Consider the following 18,981-nt stretch of genomic DNA (forward strand, 5'->3'; position numbering starts at 1 on the left):
ACATTCTGCATTCAGCTATCTATATGTACAATGTATATTTACAGGTTTTGCACTGCATTGTCCAGACATACTGTCGTGGGTCAAGTGTTCATCAGAGTGATGGCCTGGGGGAAGAAACTGTCCTTGTGCCTGGTTGTCTTGGCGTACAGTGACCTGTAGCGCCGTCCATGGAGGGCAGGCTCGCATCGATGATCTTTTCTGCAGTCCTGAAGTACTTGCCCAGTTTGGTTGCTGAGCCAAACCAGACAGTGATGGAGGTGCAGAGAACAGACTCGATGATTCCTCTCTAGAACTGTATCAGCAGCTCCTGGGGCAGGTTGAACTTCCTGAGCTGATGCAGGAAGTACATCCTCTGCTGTGTCTTCTTGATTATGGTCCTGATGTTGGATGTCCACCTCATCTCCCAGGAGATGGTGCAGCCCAGGAACTTGTAGGACTTTACTGCTGGTACAGAGCTGCCAAGTATGGCGAGGGGGTTCTTCCTGAAGTCCACTGTCATCTCCACTGTTTTGAGCATGTTCAGGTTCAGGTTTTTTGTGTGCTCAAGCTCACTCATTTTTATTTTAAAATTTAGTGTGGACAAGCATGATTCATAAATCTTTGAGTACTGTATTTCCATTTGATAGAATAGTGACCTTTGACCTTGACCTTTGATCTTTAGTGAGGCATCTCAAATTTGAATACTTAAATAACTGGAACAAGAAGATAATATTTACTGTATGCGTTACTTGATACAATGATGTAATGTTGGAACTAGAAACTTACTGTACATCAGGTAAATGTAGGGTAAATCAGTAAATCAAGAGTTAATGAGAGTTGGAGTTTTCAGTTGATGGTGGACATCCTGTTTTTTCTGTCAGTCCTTTCACTTGGATATGTCAAAACTCAGAATTCCTATATCTGACTTAAATAAAATTACCTTTAAATTTAACACACTTATTGTAAGCCACACTGTACAAAACATTGCCAAACGTATTGTAATGTATTAGAAAATTCTGGGAAAATACAGGATACATATTCTGTTTTGTCAACCCGAAGTTTCCAACATGAAAAAATGATATTTCATTTCTACACTGTCAAGTAAAATAAAATTTTCATTGAAAATATAAAAATGCTTCCAGGTTAGATTTTTTAAAATTAAATTGGAACCAACCAATGAGAACTGAGGCAGCCATCTGCGGCGCCAACTCAACTGATGGCTCTAACCATCAGGGGCAACTTGGGGATCAGTGTCTTGCCCAAGGACACTCCGACACGTGAACTACAGGCACTGAGATTCGAACCTCCAGCCCTCCGGTTGGAAGACATCTGCTCTACCCACTGAAGCACAGTCACCCCTTTCCCTCTTTGTGTGTTTTAATGTCTGTAGAGTTTGTAAGCAGACCAGTCAGTATACTGTAGTGTCAAATGCAGCATCAGGCATGCAATCCATCATCCCATCCCAGCCCCAACCTACTTTTGCAAGTAGTTTCTAAGTGACTGTTCTGTTGCACCCACCTCCAGTATACAAGAACAGCCAGCAGAAGGACGAGACAGAGGAATGTCATTGCTGAGACCACCACCAAAGGTACCAGCCAGTCGGCACGGACCAACCTTGCCCCAGACCTGGGCATTGTTTGATGGGTCAGGTTGGTCTCCACACTTAGATGATCTAGAAAAAAAATATAGTGAACTTAAGGTGGGAAAGAAATGAAGTCCATAGACATTTTGTTTGGACAGAGAGCTTGTAGTGGTGAGGTTGAGGAGGTGGAAGAGATGAATCCTATTTAGCAGAAAATTGTAAAACAGAACTTAAGTAGGAAAATCTTAATACTGTATGTGTGGAAATCAAGATTAGATTAAGTGTGGAAGTAATAACAGAGCAGCAAAAAAAAGGAGAAAGTGAATCAGAATGAAAGAGTAAGTCTTAATTATTAGCATATTTGTCTTCATATAACACAGTTTATATACGTAAAAGCATTTCCCTGCACAATGAAATTCTTCATCCACATGAATGTCACACAATACAAATGAAATATAAAGTAGATAAATAAGTAACACAAATTTAAAGCACTTTAAAGCAGCAAATGCAGAGATATAATAAAAATATATAAGAACATAATAAGAGAATGTATGCTACGTGGGAACTGTATGTGCAGTAGTCAACAGTGAATGCACAATTATGCATGTGCAAACTGAGAATGTAAACAGTACAGGTCATCATAACGTCATTACATGACGTATTTCCTAGTAATAAACTCCTGTCAGCTGTTTAGGAGTCTGATGGCAGAGGGAAAGAAAGAGTTTTTCAGTCTATTGGTCCTGCATTTCACACTTCTGAACCTCCGGCTGGGGGGTAGCAGCATTAACAGTCTGTGCTGGGGGTGGGTGGGGTCCTTGAGGATGGAGGAAGCCTTCCTATGCACCCTGCAGTGGTAAATGCTCTGCAGCGAGGGCAGTGTAGTTCTGGTGATATTCTCCACAGTCTTTACCACTCTCTGCAGGTGCTTGCGGTCCATAGCAGTAGTGCTGCCATACCAGATGGTGATGCAGCTGGTCAAGATGCTCTCGACGCTGCAGCTGTAGAAGTTGCAAAGGATCCTAGGCGACATGCCAAACCTCCTCAGCCTCCTCAGGAAGTACAGCTGCTGTTGGGCCTGCTTGACCAGCTGCATGGTGTTGTGTCCAGGTGAGGTCCTCACTGATGTGGATGCCCAGGTATTTGAAGCTGCTCACCCAGTGGCTGATGAGGTCTCCTTTCCTTCCTCATGTTCACTATCATTTCCCTTGTCTTGTCCGTCTTGAGGCTGACATTATTGTCCTTGCACTATGACACCAGACCGGCCACCTCCCTCCTGTGGGCTGCTTCGTCCCCACCAGTGATGCGACCTATCACTGCAGTGTCGTCCACGAACTTTAGGATGATGTTGTCTTTGTGGGAGACGACACAGTCGTGGGTGAACAGGGTGTAGAGGATGGGACTGAGGACACATCCCTGTGGGGTGCCAGTGTTTGTAACAATGCTGGCTGAAATCCTATTGCCAATCCTGACAGGCTGGGGCCTGCCAGTCAGAAAGTTCAGGATCCAGTCACAGAGGGTGGGGTGCAGACCTAGTGTGGACAGTTTGTGGGTGAGTTTGTGGGGGACAACTGTGTTGAAGGTGGAGCTGTAGACAATGAAGAATATCTTGATGTAGGAGTCTACATTTTCCAGGTGTGAAAAAGAATAATGAAGGGCAGCCGTGATAGCATCTGAGGTGGCCCTGTTGGGCCAGTAGGCATACTGCAGGGTTCCAGGGTGTCTGGTATACTGCTCTGGATGTGGACCAGCACCACCCTCTAAAAACATTTCATAATGATTGGAGTGGCCACTGGCCAGTAGTCGTTCAGGCAGGTGACTGGGCTCCTCTTGGGAAGGGGGAAGATGGTTGTGGTCTTAAAGCTGGAGGGAATAATGCTCTGGCTGAGGGAGAGGTTGAAGATGGTAGGTGAGAACATCAGCCAGTTTGTTGGCACATGCTCTCAGAGCCTGCCCAGGGATGTTGTCCGGTCCTGCCGCCTTGCGGGGTCGATCTTCCTCAGGGCTTCGCATACCTGGCCTCATGAGACAGTTAATGGAGTGGAGGGGGGTTGGGTAGTCTCGGTGTGTGTGTGCCTCTTCTCTGTGCTGTGGTTGGAGGTCTCAAAGTGGGTGTAGAAGGTATTGAGGTCATCCAGGAGGCTGTGGAGCTGATGATGTTGGTGGTGGTCCTGTAGTTTGTGATGTGCTGCAGGCCTTGCCACATCCACCCGGAGTCAGCAGTAGAATAAAAGCCACTCAGCTTCTCTTTGTACTGTCTCTTGGCTGCTGTGATGGCTTTCCTTAGTCTTAGTCCATACTTTGCAGGTTTGTACTCCATCTCATTGCCTGATCTGAATGCATGAGAGCAAGCACGTAGCATGTGGCATACCTGACTGTTTATCCAGGGCTTCTGGTTGGGGAGCCTCCTGACTTGTATGGTGGGCACGATGTTGTCAACACAAGTGCTGATGTACACGGTCACATACTGAGCATAATCCTGTTTGCTGACAGAAAAGTCCTCCACTGTTTCATAAGCCATGGTTGACCTGCTGGTTTTATTCCACAGAGCATGACATTTTGCAAAAGCAGATTGAGACAGCCTCTTGTATGTTTCATTGGCAACTCCGGTGGCAGTGGCATCAACTGTTGATATAAGATTGAGTAGATGACATGCACTCTTTTTTTGTGCCTTGGAAGTTGATACTCAAGACCTGTGTTGTCATTCAAAACAGCAGACACATCTTGATACTCCACCTCTAACTCACTCTCTTCTGTTGCATCATCAAGGGTAGAGTCTCCATCTTCTTGTTCATCAGTGGAATCTTCCTCTTTCGCCTCACCATATAATCGAAAGGCTTTAAAGAAGTTTGAACCACTGTCTGTTGTTGTCTTGGTCACTTTTTCCCTGAAGAATGTATTTCCTCAAATGGTGGGGCGACTGTGGTTCAGTGGGTAGAGCAGTCATTTCCCAACCGGAGGATCGGGAGTTCGAATCTTGGTACCTGCAGTCGAAGTGTCCTTGGGCAAGACACTGTTACCATAGGTTGAGTTGGTGCCACAAATGGCTGCCTTGGTTCTGTACCAGAAACAAATTCCTTGTAACATAATTTGCCAAATAACGGTGATTATTATTATTATTGTTAATACTGCAGCAAGGACATCACATGTTTGTGAGCCCTTAAGAGGCCTACAAGCCAATGCAGTAGAGTGTCTCTCTAAAGAGGTGTCATCTATCCAGTGACAGGTGACTGCTAAATAGCTGTTGTTTGGCAGACCAGCAGTCTGTTGTGGTAGAGACATAGTTCACAGTGCTCAGCTTTTTGATGATTATGCTCTTCATGTTCTTTGCAGATTCCTGTATTTTTGAGCATAATGTTTTCCTTGTCATTACTGTACACTGAGGTTGCAAGGTTTCCATCATAGTTTTGAAGGATGTTGTCTCCACAACAGGAAATGGTTGGTTGGCCTCACATACAAACGTTAGCACAAGCCTGTCAACATTTTGCCTGTGTTACCCGCTGACAGCCAGTGAGGGAATCTGAGTTTTGCCTTCCTCATAGGCGGTTCAGTACAAGAGGAGGACTTTCATTTCCTGTGGGAGTCTATTAATTCTGTATACATCTTCATTTTGTTGGGGTGAACTCTCTGTTGACAGAAAAAATATAAGAGTATGAGACTACAGGGCATTAAGCCATGAAAATACACTCATAACATATTCAGTTCCATTTGCTAAAGTTAACTTAATTAAAGGAGGATTTGAATGTGGTCTGTGACATAAGCAGCAACAGCACCATTTGGCCATATGTGGAAAATTTGAATAGGACAGGTGTCAGTTGCGTTTTATTCATTTTTGTGTTTTATCCATTTTTAACCATCCAGCTGCAGCCTTATAGATTTGTTTCTGTGAGACATAAAACATCTGCCAGACACAGTCACAGACACAGACTCTTCATGTCACCGACATGAGACGGCAGTCCTTCTGTGTTATGGTGAATGATGGTCAGAGTGTACTGTACAGTCTGCTCAGTATTTGTCTGATCTGAGGAAGCAGCATCATGTCATCCATGTTGGCTTGTCTCGTGGTCTCCAGGGCTGATGTGATCTCTGAATTCAAATAAAATCATGTCTCATCCATGTCCAGTAGGTGCAGTCCACTGAAGGAGGTCACTCTGCTGATAGCTATGTAAGCCATGCCATGTTCAAAAATGCACTTCAGTGAAACTACCGCTGATGTTGTCATTCTCTGAGTCTTGTGAATTGTACTACTCCTCTGTTTCAGGTTGTGTGCTCTTTCTATGTACACTAAATTGTCAGCTGCACTCCATGCTCTGCGATGACTGTTCCTTCCAGCTGTTTCATTGTCCATTTTGTGTCCAAGCTTACAAAGAACTTCAGCCATTTCTTCTCATCCTTCAGCTGTTTCAACAATTGATTTCAGGCATTTTCAGGTCAATCCTTTAGCAAAGCAAGGAAATGCATTTCTCTAGTTTTGTTTTTAATTTGTAAATTATTTAATTATTAGTTTAAAAATGTTTCTTATGCCTTTATTTTTCTAATCATCACATGACTATAAAAATATAGCTTGTCTTAATTTCCATTTATTAAAAATCAAGTAAGTTTTTTATCTCTTTTTTTTTCATGATACTATCAAGATGAACCCAGTGGATGATGAAAGCAATAGTGAATGAGAATATGGAGCGCCTCCCTAGGTACATCTAGCAAATCTAGGATCCTTGGTATAACAGCAGCACTGCTTCACTGGTTGTAACAGAGCCAGCTAGAATTAGCAGCACCTGCATTTATAACAATATTAAGGGGCCCACAGAGGACAATAGGAGGGGTGAGGCCATGATGAAAACTAACTCAGATCCTGAAATTAAAGTCACCTGTGACACTGTATCACAAGATATAACCCTCTGAAGAATCACACTCTTTTGGGGTGAACAAGGGAGTGAAGGTGTCAGTATGACTGTAATGTGGGATATGAGTTTTGGCTACATTTTTTGCATTTGACTGTTACACAGTTCACTTGTAGCCAGATATAACACTAGCCTACTACTAGTCTGCACACTGAACAACTGCAATATATGAATAAATGATTTCAGAGAAGCGCTTTTCAGTACTGAACTTTGTGTTTTGAGGATTCAGCACCCAATTTTATACCATGGGTTTAGCGTGTTGACTCATTACCACAAAAAATGCCAGAACTTCCAGGTTGTGCAAGAAAGATTAATGTAATATTGTTTTCCTGGCCTTTAATGAATGCCATTTCCCAGAAGCCTGAGCCTGTCAAGGCTGAAACCTCACCAGCTGATGTTGGTTGACTGGCAGAAGAATTGAACTGAGGTCCCAAGTCGAGAGGTGGCTGGAACTATTATGCATCCTATGTTTTCTACAGTTTAAAAAGCTGAGAGAGGTGAGACTAATATCAGAAATACACAGTTGTGTTACTTGGACTGCCGAAGTCCAGAAGCATCTAGTAACTAACAATGACGTTAATATGGTACTGCAGTGCTGCAAAGCAATCATTGGAAATGTAGTTTTTCAGATGCTAAAAATAATTAACCATTAATTAACCTTTTTAAAACCACAAAGCTTTCAACTTTCAGCTGTAAGTGTTGTAGTGGTTTGTGGCTTGTCTTAGAATATGAGAAAACATCCAGAGGAACGTTTTTTATACAATGAATGATGGAAAAATGCTAAATTAGAGATTTTATAGAATCACTGAAGCTAGTGGAACAGAGGCTAATCAGATGTGGTGACATGACTTCAGATCTCTATTACAAAAGTGATAAAGATATGTCTTTCATTTAGTTTATTTTTAATCAGTAGTTGCACAGTCCTGTCATCCTGAATGTTTTTTTTACTTGTTTTAAAATGCCAGTAGGGGCCTTGCTAATAGTCTAGGGCCACAAGGTTTCTTAACATGGCCTTGCATTTTGGGTGCATTGTGTCACAACTGTGTAGTTGTGGTGGACGCAATGTATTCAGACACACACTGGGAGTGGAACACAAAAAGAGTTTATTGAACAAAGGACAGGTACTGGGTGAAGGAGAGGTAAAGCAGAGCAGGTACTGGCTGGGGAGGCAGAGGAAGAGCAGGTACTGCTACTACTGAGATAAGACGATATGGCTGCAGGGTGGCAGACAATTGGAGAGGTGTGGCAGGAGCTGGCTAGGTTGTAGGAGTGAAGGTGAGTTGCCACACAGGTGAGCTGAAGCACTGGCGCTCACGAAGAGATGAAGAGGTGAGTTCACTCAGGCAGTGGAGACACTAACACTCTCTGAGAAATGAAGAGGAAGGAGCTGTCGTAGCGTTGTTCAGATACGAGGGAGCCAGGGAGAGAAACGTACAAAGAACTGGTGAAGCGCACGGGAGAGATGACCATGAACCAGCAGAGAGCTAATGGAAAAGGGACATGTATATACTGAATGAGTCTGGGAGGTAATGAGCAGCAGGTGGATGGAATGATGCGTGATCACGCTGGTAGGGCTGACATGGCAGGGGAGACAGGGAATCAGGAAAAACAACGAAAAACAGGGAGTGCAAGTTCGTGGGTCATGACACATGACCAGTTTGTATTTTATATTCTGTTGGCTGTTTGTTGCTAGTCTGGGACTGCTGCTGCATCATGCCTACCCATTAAGAGTACATGATATGCAGTACATGTTATCTTATCTCCATAATTTGTGTTTATAACTGTCCATCCATCCATCCATTTTCCTCCGCTTATCCGGAACCAGGTCACGGGGCAGCAGTCTTTGTAATTGTGTTCCATTTTATTGATTATCACCAAACCTTTGTAATTTAACCCTTCACCAGAAAATGATCTTCTAGTGGCAGACACAACACAGGAGAATTAGGGCTTTCTAAAGAGGTAGGTAGTGATGATATGTGGGCAACTTGTGTCTTAAAACAGAAAGTTGATTACTTAGTTGTCTAATATTGTCTCTGATTTTCTGTTTTTATACATATAAATACTGGTTGAACTATTTTCAAGTTCAAATTTGCAACATCAATTCTACATATAGAAGTTTAAGTATGTGATTTAAACATTTTTAAACTAACGTACCATATACACAAATTAATATGATGTGAACTGTACATCACATTTATGAACTACATTTACTTATTTCTGACACTCAGATAGACTTAAATCGAATTGATGGAGCCAAATACAACCATGACTTAAGATTTCTCTGCCTTAAAAGCTGGAATTTGTAGTTGTTTGCATCTCATACTGTAGGCTAAAGATGGAGGCTTTCTGGAGTACCTAAAGCACACACTCAGAATTAAAACACCTCCCACAACAGAATCTGAGCAGAATATGCACAGATATCAAATTTGTGCAACAACTTTTATGCAGTTGCCCTTTAGTCCCTCAAGCTCAAACAAAATATAATTTGCTAAATGTGCTTTGACAAAGAGTTTGAGAAAGTCATTTGTGGGAAATATCTGAAGACTGCTTCTGTTCATAAAAATGTCTGGTCTTGTGCTTAGACTGTGTTTCAAAGCACTTGAAATTGAATTGATATCCCACAGTGTTTGGTTGGCTAATGCAGTGCCCTGCTGAATGTCTTGGCTGGGGTGGAGGAAGAGAGGAAGCACGGAGGAGAAACGCATTAGCTCTCAGCTCCTGTTGGCACATGTTAACACTTTTTTCTACATGATTGCAATTCATCCGCTCTACATTACTGCAATTTAACACTACTTATTACATTATGACCTGTGGATATAAAGGCCTTTGTGCAAGAGCCCTGTACATTTTGCCTTGCAAACACCACATTCAAATCTCAGTTATCCAGCTGCATTTTGTTCATGCTCAAAAACTTTTGCAAAGTGCAGTTTACATTGCCAGAACCAGCTGATATATTAGATTCTTTCCATATCGCTCTTTATCTTAATCTAAAAATAATCACATTACCATTGATCTCACACCTCTGAGAGATAACAGTGGAAAGAATGAAAACTGCGATGAAAGCAGCCAGTCTTCCTGTTGCTTTCCACTGAAATGAAACGGCAGTGATAGTGATAAGAGAATATGTTCTTACTCTAGGGAGCATTTGGAAACATTGCTGCAATGAATAAAGAGAGTTTCTTACTCTCTGTCACATCAGTGACATTACAATTTTGTTTATTTGCACAAAAAAGACCCTGGGAATCACTGCCTTACCATGCTGAGGTGCATACACTCATTAAGGGCATAACCTGCACGATTCAATCCATCTTAGAAATATGGCAGCTTTGTCAGTGTAACCTCGTGTTAAGAGGTGCTTCAGGAGGGCCTTGGGAGCCATAGGCATTAAACTGTTGGATGAATGATTTCGTTTTTCAGGACTGCTTCAAATAGTCTGCCTTTTTGCATCCTTGACAAGACAATGTTTAATAAAGGAAACACATTTTGGAGAAACAAGTACTACTGAGGATTATCTGAATGCGCACAGTGAACCTTATCCATTTATTATGTTTTATGTTCATGTAAGAAGATACTTGGAATTCCACAAACAGAACGGCAACATGTGGAAGTAAAACAAGAACCTTGGCTCATTTAACTGAGGGTGGTGTCACCACACAACATGGGATATCTCTCATGAAAAAGGATTACATTCTTTTAAAAAAACATCATTCTGCAGTTGATTCTCTGAATGCCCACCTTTCTTGCTCTTGTTCTGGTATACACATTAGCTGACTTACCAGTATGGATAGCGAAAGCCCAGTGTTTCTTGTCCCTGCCTGTGTTGGGTGGGGTTAGAGTCAAGCAGATTGGGAATATACACCTCCAGTTGGTCCTCTACACCAGGCAGCATGATAGTTGGATCTGGTGCAGTCTGTTTTTGATCTTTTGTGGTGGAGTCTGGTGTCTCACTGGGCAGCTTGTTCCCCGCTGTGCTCTTATCTCTCATCCCTGTTCTCCCTACACCTCCTCTTTTCCTCTTCTTCTTCTTATCTCTCTCTTCTTCTTCCTCCTCTTCATCCTTATCCTCTCCTTCCTTCTCTCCATCCTTTCCTTGGCCCTTGACGTTTCCCCTATCCTCATACCTAGCTTCATAGTTATTTTTAGCCGCAGCCATCGTGACAGCAGAGGCAGTGGTGGTGGCATCTTTGTTGGACTCATTGGGTTCGCTAGTTTGGTGTGCAGAGGTGGGATTATGGGTTGGTGCTCTGCTTGGCCAAACAGAACTGGGGAAGGAGGAGATGACACCACCGCTGAAACCCAATCCGGCTAGTAAAGTGCTGGTCACCACAGATGCCACTGTTGCTTGACTACCGCTGGAGGATGGGCCGATGCCTGTTGCCATGGAGACGAAGGAGAAAGGGATGCCTGAGGAGGTCCATGTAGATGACCCAGACGAGATGGGAGCCATGTCGGCTGAGGAGGCTGGAGAGACCGTCGGCTAAAAAACAAAAAATTTACTTATTAGAATTTAAAATTTGCTCTTTTTCCTCCTCATTTAAGTGTCATTATTGACTGGGAAGTTTAAACTTAAGGTGCATTTACTGTAAGGGCTCAGGCCTCTCAGTTCACATAGCTGCAGTATGTTGCATGCTGAAAGTGAACAACTTGACCTTTTTGGTGTCTACTAAAAGTGAAAACAATCTGAGAATGAAAACTCACTCTGGTCAACTTGCTCAAAATGTATATCTACACTAAGGCCATACATAGTGATGAGGGATTACAAGTAGATATTAAATTATTTTAATGAAGAAGTACTGGTATACTTCAATTAAAGAACTCACTGGAATGTCAAACAGCATGTGACACTCCTTCTCCCACTGCTATCGCCTCAGAGTTGGGGGAGCTGTATCTGTTGGCTCTTGTAATTTTTGTGACTTTTGGAAATCAGTTATTGAGTCACATAGGCCCATAATTTGGAACCATCCAACAACTTTATAACTTCAGGATTCATTTGAAATGTGCATGGAATAAGAGACAACTATATTTGATAACAGAGCAAAATCCTAAAGCTAGTCATACAAAGTGTTAGGAAACAAATGTCACAAGTCAAAATGGTGGGGAACCGCTGATGTAGACAATAGGACCCATTTCATCATATTTAGATTTGTAGTGGTTAAAAACAAACAAGGTACCAGTCCAGAGGTAATATGTAATAGAATAGTATGTAGTTCATATATAGATATTATTTGTAATAGTTATGTAAGGGTGAGCCAAGTGTTTATGTAAGCTTGATCTGTTTCTCTTCTCTTCTCTTGCAAGAATATCTTGGATTGTGTCCTCCTTGTTTAACTTATGGGTAAACATCCAGAAAGAATTCCTCCTTAAATGGGGAAAAGAGACATAGCTTCAGCCTTATGTGAACGGTTCTTGTGCTCTGTTCATGTTTAGATAAAGGAAACGTGTGCTAGGTCAGCACAACCTAGAAGTTCATGTACTGGACATCTTAGACAATGCTCGGAAGAAGGGGTGTAGAGCTGGCATGGGACTGTGACTCTGGCTTAAGCCATAGAAGGCTGCGTAACTGCGAGAAGATAAAAGTTAGGACAGCTCTGGGTTAGAGAAGAGAAGGAGTGATGGTGCTGCAGTCGTGAGTGTGCATTCGGACCCGGCCGGGGGGACTCTGGACTCTGATTGACTGTACCTTGTGACCAACAATGACTGACTGACTCTGTGACAATTTTCTTATTTAATACTTTATCTATTCCATTGTAGGAGGAGTGATTCTGTTCTCTTTTCCCTAACTACCAGATTACCTACCTAACTACCACTCTGTTCAGAATAATTGTAATATTAAATGATTATTTAAATTGGGATGATTTGTCTGAATTAATTTGGTTCTTATCAGATCTTATCAGGTGCATGGAATATATAATAAAGTAAGAAAACAACCAAATGTTCTTGAATGTAAGGATGGTATGGTACTTTGATTACATTTGAATCTCACTGCAGTTACTGTTCTATTTAAGAATTAAAATCCTGTTGTCTTACACGCAAACAACAACTGTCTATTCCTAAACTTCTCTTCTACTGAGACATTCTTATCCACCCAGAGAAGAAGGATGCTAACAGCTGCTCTCTGCTGGAAAAAAGTGAAAATATGACAGTAGTGATTCATCTCTATTTCCCTTACCATTCCAGTTTTCACAATCCTTGTCCCCTCAAAGATCCTGGTGGTGTTTGCTGAGGCACAGAAAAAAAATCCAAGACATGTCAGGAAACAATTCACTTGAACGATTGTCTCTGAGACATCCACCAGTGCACTGTAAGCTCATTAATCAAACATCTGCATGGCGTAATAAATGTAAGGCACTGACTACTTAATGAGGCAGCCAATAAACTGGATGTAGTTAGATGAAATGAATGCATCTCATTGCATTTTAGCTGCCTGCTTGTGGTTGACTTTTCTCCATTTTTGTACTATTTTTCCTTTAGCCTGAAGATATTGATTTGAGCTCACACACATAACCTGAATACTGTATGAAAGATATTGTGATATTATGATCAAAGGCATCCTAACTGTCACATTATACTATTTGCTCAAATGTAAGACAATAGGTAGGGGACATGCTGAAACAGGGCTGTGTACATTGCATATTGTGGTGGCCCTTGAGGTCTGAGACTGTAAATGTATGTTTCTGTTACCTCTGAAGAGCATGCTCTGGCTGAAGTCGCTGCGCATGTCATTCATGCAGATGGCCTGGACTCGAAACAGGTACAGTACATCAGGGGAGACAGGAGAAATGATAGCCTCCTGTACAACACACACACAAAATCAGTAAAGTTGACACTGGCTGAGTCAGGCCTGTTTCAGTTTCCATCCTAAACCATGGTAATCCAATTACCAAACAGTGAGTTTATACTGGGATGGATCTTGGGAACAGAAAACTCTTAATTACAAATCTTAAAACCAACCCTTCAAATGAAGGTTCATATGAAATGTACATGGTGTAAGTAACTGATAAATTAAGTGAAATTCATTTTATAACTTAAGCTTTAGGTACATACTGCATGTAGGTGGGTCAAATACAGATGTAGGCATTCAAAGTGTCACTCTGCTGCGATAAGTGGCCACTTTCAGCATGACTACTTGTCATTTGTCCCGCAGTGTTACAGTATAATATTTGTAGATGGCGCTCAGCCTACACTCACAGGTACAGCACCTCGTGCATATACAAACCCTAGTCCATAGGCTGCTATATGAATGCCTACTTAGAAGTAAAGAAAAAGCCCTCTGGTCAGGCTTCACTTTAAACCATGGTTATATTGTGTGTGGATTGTAATGTTAGTTTAATATTTTGTAGATTTTCCATTGGACAAATGAGCCAACTGTCTCTTCCAAAAAAGTACGCTCCTAGAATATTCAACTAAACTGCAACTGCAGATAAGTTTTAAGGGAACATATTTGATTGTTGGATGTGTAACGTAGCATTGCAGTTTTTTTTAAACCACCCCTCCCTTATAACCTACTTCTTAGGTCACCGTGTTTACTAAAACATTTCTATGTAACTCTTTTTTTAGGGATTGTGTTTGATTGTTGGATAATATTCTGATGCAATGTCTTTTTAAATGAATGAAGCCCTGCATTTTTCTATAGACATGGCAGCTTGTTGTAAATGGTAAATGGTAAATGGACTGTATTTATATAGCGCTTTCTCACAGTGTGTTACACTGGCCAAAGCGCTTTACAGGAGATCATACACCATTCACCCATTCACACACACATTCACACACCGATGACGAGAGAGAGATGACTGTTTGTAGGGGATAATGGAGCTGCAAAACATAGCGCTGGTATTTTGGATGCTGGAGTTTGAGTCTACTTTGCATTTTGGTTGACCCACTGCTAGGTTTCTTGATCATGTGGGGGCGACGCCAGCCACTGAGAAGTGGAAACCTAACTCATGGTTTCCTATGGTGTTACCAGCTTGCAGCGTGGAGCTCTTGGTCCTGGGCATTATTTTATCCCCTCATCAGAAAAACTTTAGAAAGACTCCATTTTCAGATCTTGCGGCAATGAAATTACAAATAAAAAGTCGCTGCTACTGAATGTTCTCTTGGCACACACCATTATTTTTCTAGTCTTCAGTACAGTCAGTCTTACTGCAGTTATCCCAAACCAATATAGTACCCTCAATTTCAATCCTAAACTTTTCATACAATCTGTTTCTTTATTTCCCAAAGGTCCCATCCAAATCACAATCTCATTGTCAAATACACAAAAATATGAGCCAAAAGGTTTTATCTTCCAGCTCTAGCTCACTGTCTTCTTCAGCGGATGGAGTTAGCTCAGTTAAACTCACATCCTAATGTGGTTCATCAATCATGTGAAACCAAGGTGGATGTATATTGGGGTTGGTATCCTCAGTCCCTGTTGAAACACTGGCAAGTTAGATAGTAGGTCTTTATCAGCACCACGGGCTCCTTTCCTCATAAACCGGTGTAGTAAAATGTGTTAGCTTCAGGGGTGCATGAGTTTTTGCCAAATCATCCAGTTTCAAAGAGGGTTCTCTCACTGTGTAAAATATCTCTGTCAAACATTCCATATTAATTCCATTAATATCACATAAATAAGTGAAAACATTACTTGCATTATATGATTATAATGTCAGGAGTAAGACATTAATTGCAGTTGCATTTTAGAACCATGCCTTAATGGTAGATTTAATGGTTTAGCTTTTTAATCAAACATTTTCTCTCAGGTAATCAAAATCAAACTGAGCTACAAAATGGAAAATACAGTAGGCCAAAATGTGCTCTGCACTATTTTAGAGTTTCAAGTGGGATATTCAGGCAGGGACTTATTTAAACATCTCTATATTCAGCATGGCAGCTACAGCATCACATTATCTACTGTATACAGTGTGTACACATTATTAAACTATACTGCTCATAGTCAAAGTTATAAATTGTATTTTCTGCTACTGATAGTCATTTTCAAGTTGATTATGTCAGTACACTGCAAAACTGAAACCAATTGGTAGCTTCTGATGCTATTGAGATAGCCTGTTTAATTTTCAACATGTTAAATATGCATTTCTCATATCCATTCCTTATTGTTACCTTGCCCCTCCATTATTTGTCTTTCACTCATCAAAGCTGCAATTACCAATATTTTTATGTGACTATATGAAATGGCACCTACAGAGAATCATCACCAATTCTGCAGAGCATTTTAAGGTCTTTTAGCTCATTATTTTTGATTTACAGACTGTATTATTTATACAGACATAGATATAACATTCCCACTGATCTGGTAATGTACTGGAGGGAGCTAGATATCATCATGACAAATACACCATGTGACTGTAGAGAAAATTGGGCCTGAGTCTGAGCCTGGGCAATGCTCTGTCAGACAATGGTGCTGCTGTTCACGCCAACACTGATTTAAACCACACTTATACTGTAGGTGACTCCTGCTCCCACACAGACAGGTGGCAAAGACTGACTAAATCAAAAGGCTTCATCTAAATATCTCAGGGTGTCTATGTACAGTGGCATCAGCAGCAACTGATAAACAAGATTGGAGGTCTGTGTAGTCTGAAATCACCTCAGTTGCTCCTTTATAGAACTGCTCTGCACTCCTAGTCTAGTCATACAATTGTAACATACCTTGTTTTTCATGTAAAAATAAACATACAGTACATCTAACAACTACATTATTTCTGCTGCAGTATTATCACAGACAGTAGTCCAGAAAAATAGGGCATTCTATCAGTTTACAGTGATAGATGATAAACAGTTAATATGGCTAAATGTAATGATCTTAGGGGCATCACAAATGGAGACATATGACGTTTCAAAACACTACCCACTGTTTTCTGTCAAGAGACAAATAGGTCACGATTTGTCTCCTTTTACCCACTGTTCGGCTGTTGTATATTGCCAGATGGCAATATGCTGTTGCAATCTCCTCTCTATGCACCTGCGCAGGCAATCCAAATCGATCAAAAATCATCACTTTCTGAGCCATACAAATGACCAGGATGTCATTTTATATGGTGCCACAACATATTTATAATTGCAAAATCATCATTATGTTTTTTGGCACTTTAAAAGTATTTAAAAAATGGTGCCCTAAAATAAACTGTGCAACATAGTTTATACTGCTCTCTGTCGCTCTAGATGGCGTGAAAAGTGCCATTCTCTTATATGATAATGACCTCTGTACTGTGGTTTTCAGAGCTAGTATATTCAAACTGTATTCAGTCAGTGCTGGCCCAGGACAGAACACACTAATTAAAAAAAATAATAATTATAATAATTATAATATATATAACATAATAAATAATAATCTCTTTGCTGCAAAATGACCACCCAAATCAATATCATGAGCACGTATTGCATCCCATTAGACTATTTTTATTCATTTATCATTGTGCTCTTTCTCCCTTACACTGCACCCTCAGTCTGGCTCATGCCAGTTTTATGCCCTGTTGAATCCAGCTAGGAACCTTTTTTGCTCCCCACTTCTTCATAATTGGTATGGGCTGTAAAATAATCTATTCCACAGTGATTTATTACATGGGGATTCACCCCTGATTGTGACAAGAAGGACATGTGCGTGAGATTTGGGGGTCCTAAAGCCGTTGTAAGTCCCTGTTGTGACCTTGATAGAGGTGCCAGGGGAGGATGTGAGGAATAAGAGCAGAATCAAAGGGCTGACAGAGAGACAGAGGAAAACAGTGTGTGTGGAAAGGGGAGCTGGGGAAGAAGACATGGAAAAGAGCAGGAAGAAGGGTTAGTGTGAGTGAAGAGGATTTTAGGGGGAGAGCCATCTCTTGTGTTAATGATGAGAGGATAAAACACTACTTTCCCTCCAGATTCTGCTTCCATTGCCAGGGGGCACTCTAATCCTTGTTTTGCAGCTGATCCTGTTTTCCCACAGAGCCACTAGCCCAAGGTCATGCTTTTTGCACATGCTGGCAGCCCTGCATCCCCTCCAGCTTTGCATTAGTATTCTGCTAGCCGACCAACAGACCACAATGTAAGGGAATGAAACCTCCTGTCTACTCCACAGAGCTCGCTCTCATAGCTCATTGTGGCTCCTGATTAGACCATTTGTAATGGAACTGATGGAGGATATTGCTTGGTTTGTGTGCGAGTGATGGAATGTGTGTGTGTTTGTGTGTCAAACATTTGTCCTCACACCAATTATTACAACCTCCACTGATACATTTTTTCATAAATATTTTGCCAACACTGCATGTCTGTCTTTGTTACAACAAAAACCTCACATTTTTAATGATGCAAGCGCAAATTCTGTATGAATCAAAACAGTTTAGTTACAAAACAAGTTATTCAATTTTTCAAGGCTCTTACAGTCATATTTTTAATCATGTAAAACCCTTTGTATTTCTGAAATAACACAGAGAGACAGACATACACACACTGCACACGCTTCCCTCCCAATCCAATTGCATTTGACTGTCTCTTAGTCAACAATGTTCTCAATAATTTACAGTTACATCAAATAAAGCTGAATTTGGCTCTGTTCAAAGGACTCTCACTCTCTAATCAGAAATTTGGACAGTGATATCTGTATACATGGAAATATACTAATGATTGAAATATGTTAAAATGTGCAGTGTATCACAGTGAAAAGGTTAAATCTTAATGAATTAATCAAGCAAACTAAATACCACATGGCTGAGAGCCACAGCAGTGAGTGGTGTGTTTTCAGTAGGGCTGTAGTAATTGAGCCTGGAGTCTGGACTCGTGATATTTTTCTGTTGTCTCAAACTTGTCTCAGACTTGTCTCTGACTCTTTGGTATTGTCAGGTCCGCTCGGCATGACCTGCCTCTCTTCCTCTTTTCTCTCTCCCGCTCTCTCGTCCTGCAGGCTTGGCGCCTCAGCTGTGGCGCATGCTGTAATCAGCGACTCATTGGGTGAAGCGCACAGCTGAGGCGCATTCCACTGATCACCTCCCTTATTTAAACCCCTGGCAGACGCTCCTTCGTCGCCAGAACATTATACAGTATATGTGTTATACATCATTGGAGTTCAACACTGACGGTCCCTGTGCTGTTGATGTCTTCTGTATGTTATTTATATGAGTTTAGCCACATGTTACGTGAGTTTCAACACCAACAGTTTTTTTCCTGTGCTGTTGATTTCTTTTGTGGCGAACTTCTCCTGTCGCTCTACTGTCTATTCATCTGCCCGTCCTGGTCCTCTGACTCTCCTGGTTACTGGAGTTATCCTTTCTGCTCACCTCCCCCGTGCTGGTCTCCTCAGCCTCCACTATTCTACTCTGGTTTGGACCTCATATACAGTGCCTTGCGAAAGTATTCGGCCCCCTTGAACTTTGCGACCTTTTGCCACATTTCAGGCTTCAAACATAAAGATATAAAACTGTAATTTGTTGTGAAGAATCAACAACAAGTGGGACACAATCATGAAGTAGAACGAAATTTATTGGATATTTCAAACGTTTTTAACAAATAAAAAACTGAAAAACTGGGCGTGCAAAATTATTCAGCCCC

General features: G+C 41.3%; 1 protein-coding gene across 1 annotated transcript in view; it reads right to left on the reverse strand.

The window, feature by feature from the left end:
• LOC109973944 (receptor-type tyrosine-protein phosphatase gamma-like) overlaps positions 1-18,981 on the reverse strand; it is a gene marked incomplete at its 5' end in the record, with an annotated part of 164,458 nt that overhangs the window by 57,491 nt on the left and 87,986 nt on the right. Inside the window, 5 exon segments of the mRNA XM_020623850.1 lie at positions 1,498-1,651; positions 10,236-10,282; positions 10,284-10,936; positions 12,629-12,678; positions 13,141-13,249. Of these exon segments, the coding sequence (XP_020479506.1) occupies positions 1,498-1,651; positions 10,236-10,282; positions 10,284-10,936; positions 12,629-12,678; positions 13,141-13,249 (1,013 nt within the window).

Source organism: Monopterus albus, unplaced genomic scaffold (assembly GCF_001952655.1).
Source record: "Monopterus albus unplaced genomic scaffold, M_albus_1.0 scaffold312.1, whole genome shotgun sequence".
In the NCBI taxonomy this organism is placed as follows: Eukaryota; Metazoa; Chordata; class Actinopteri; order Synbranchiformes; family Synbranchidae; genus Monopterus; species Monopterus albus.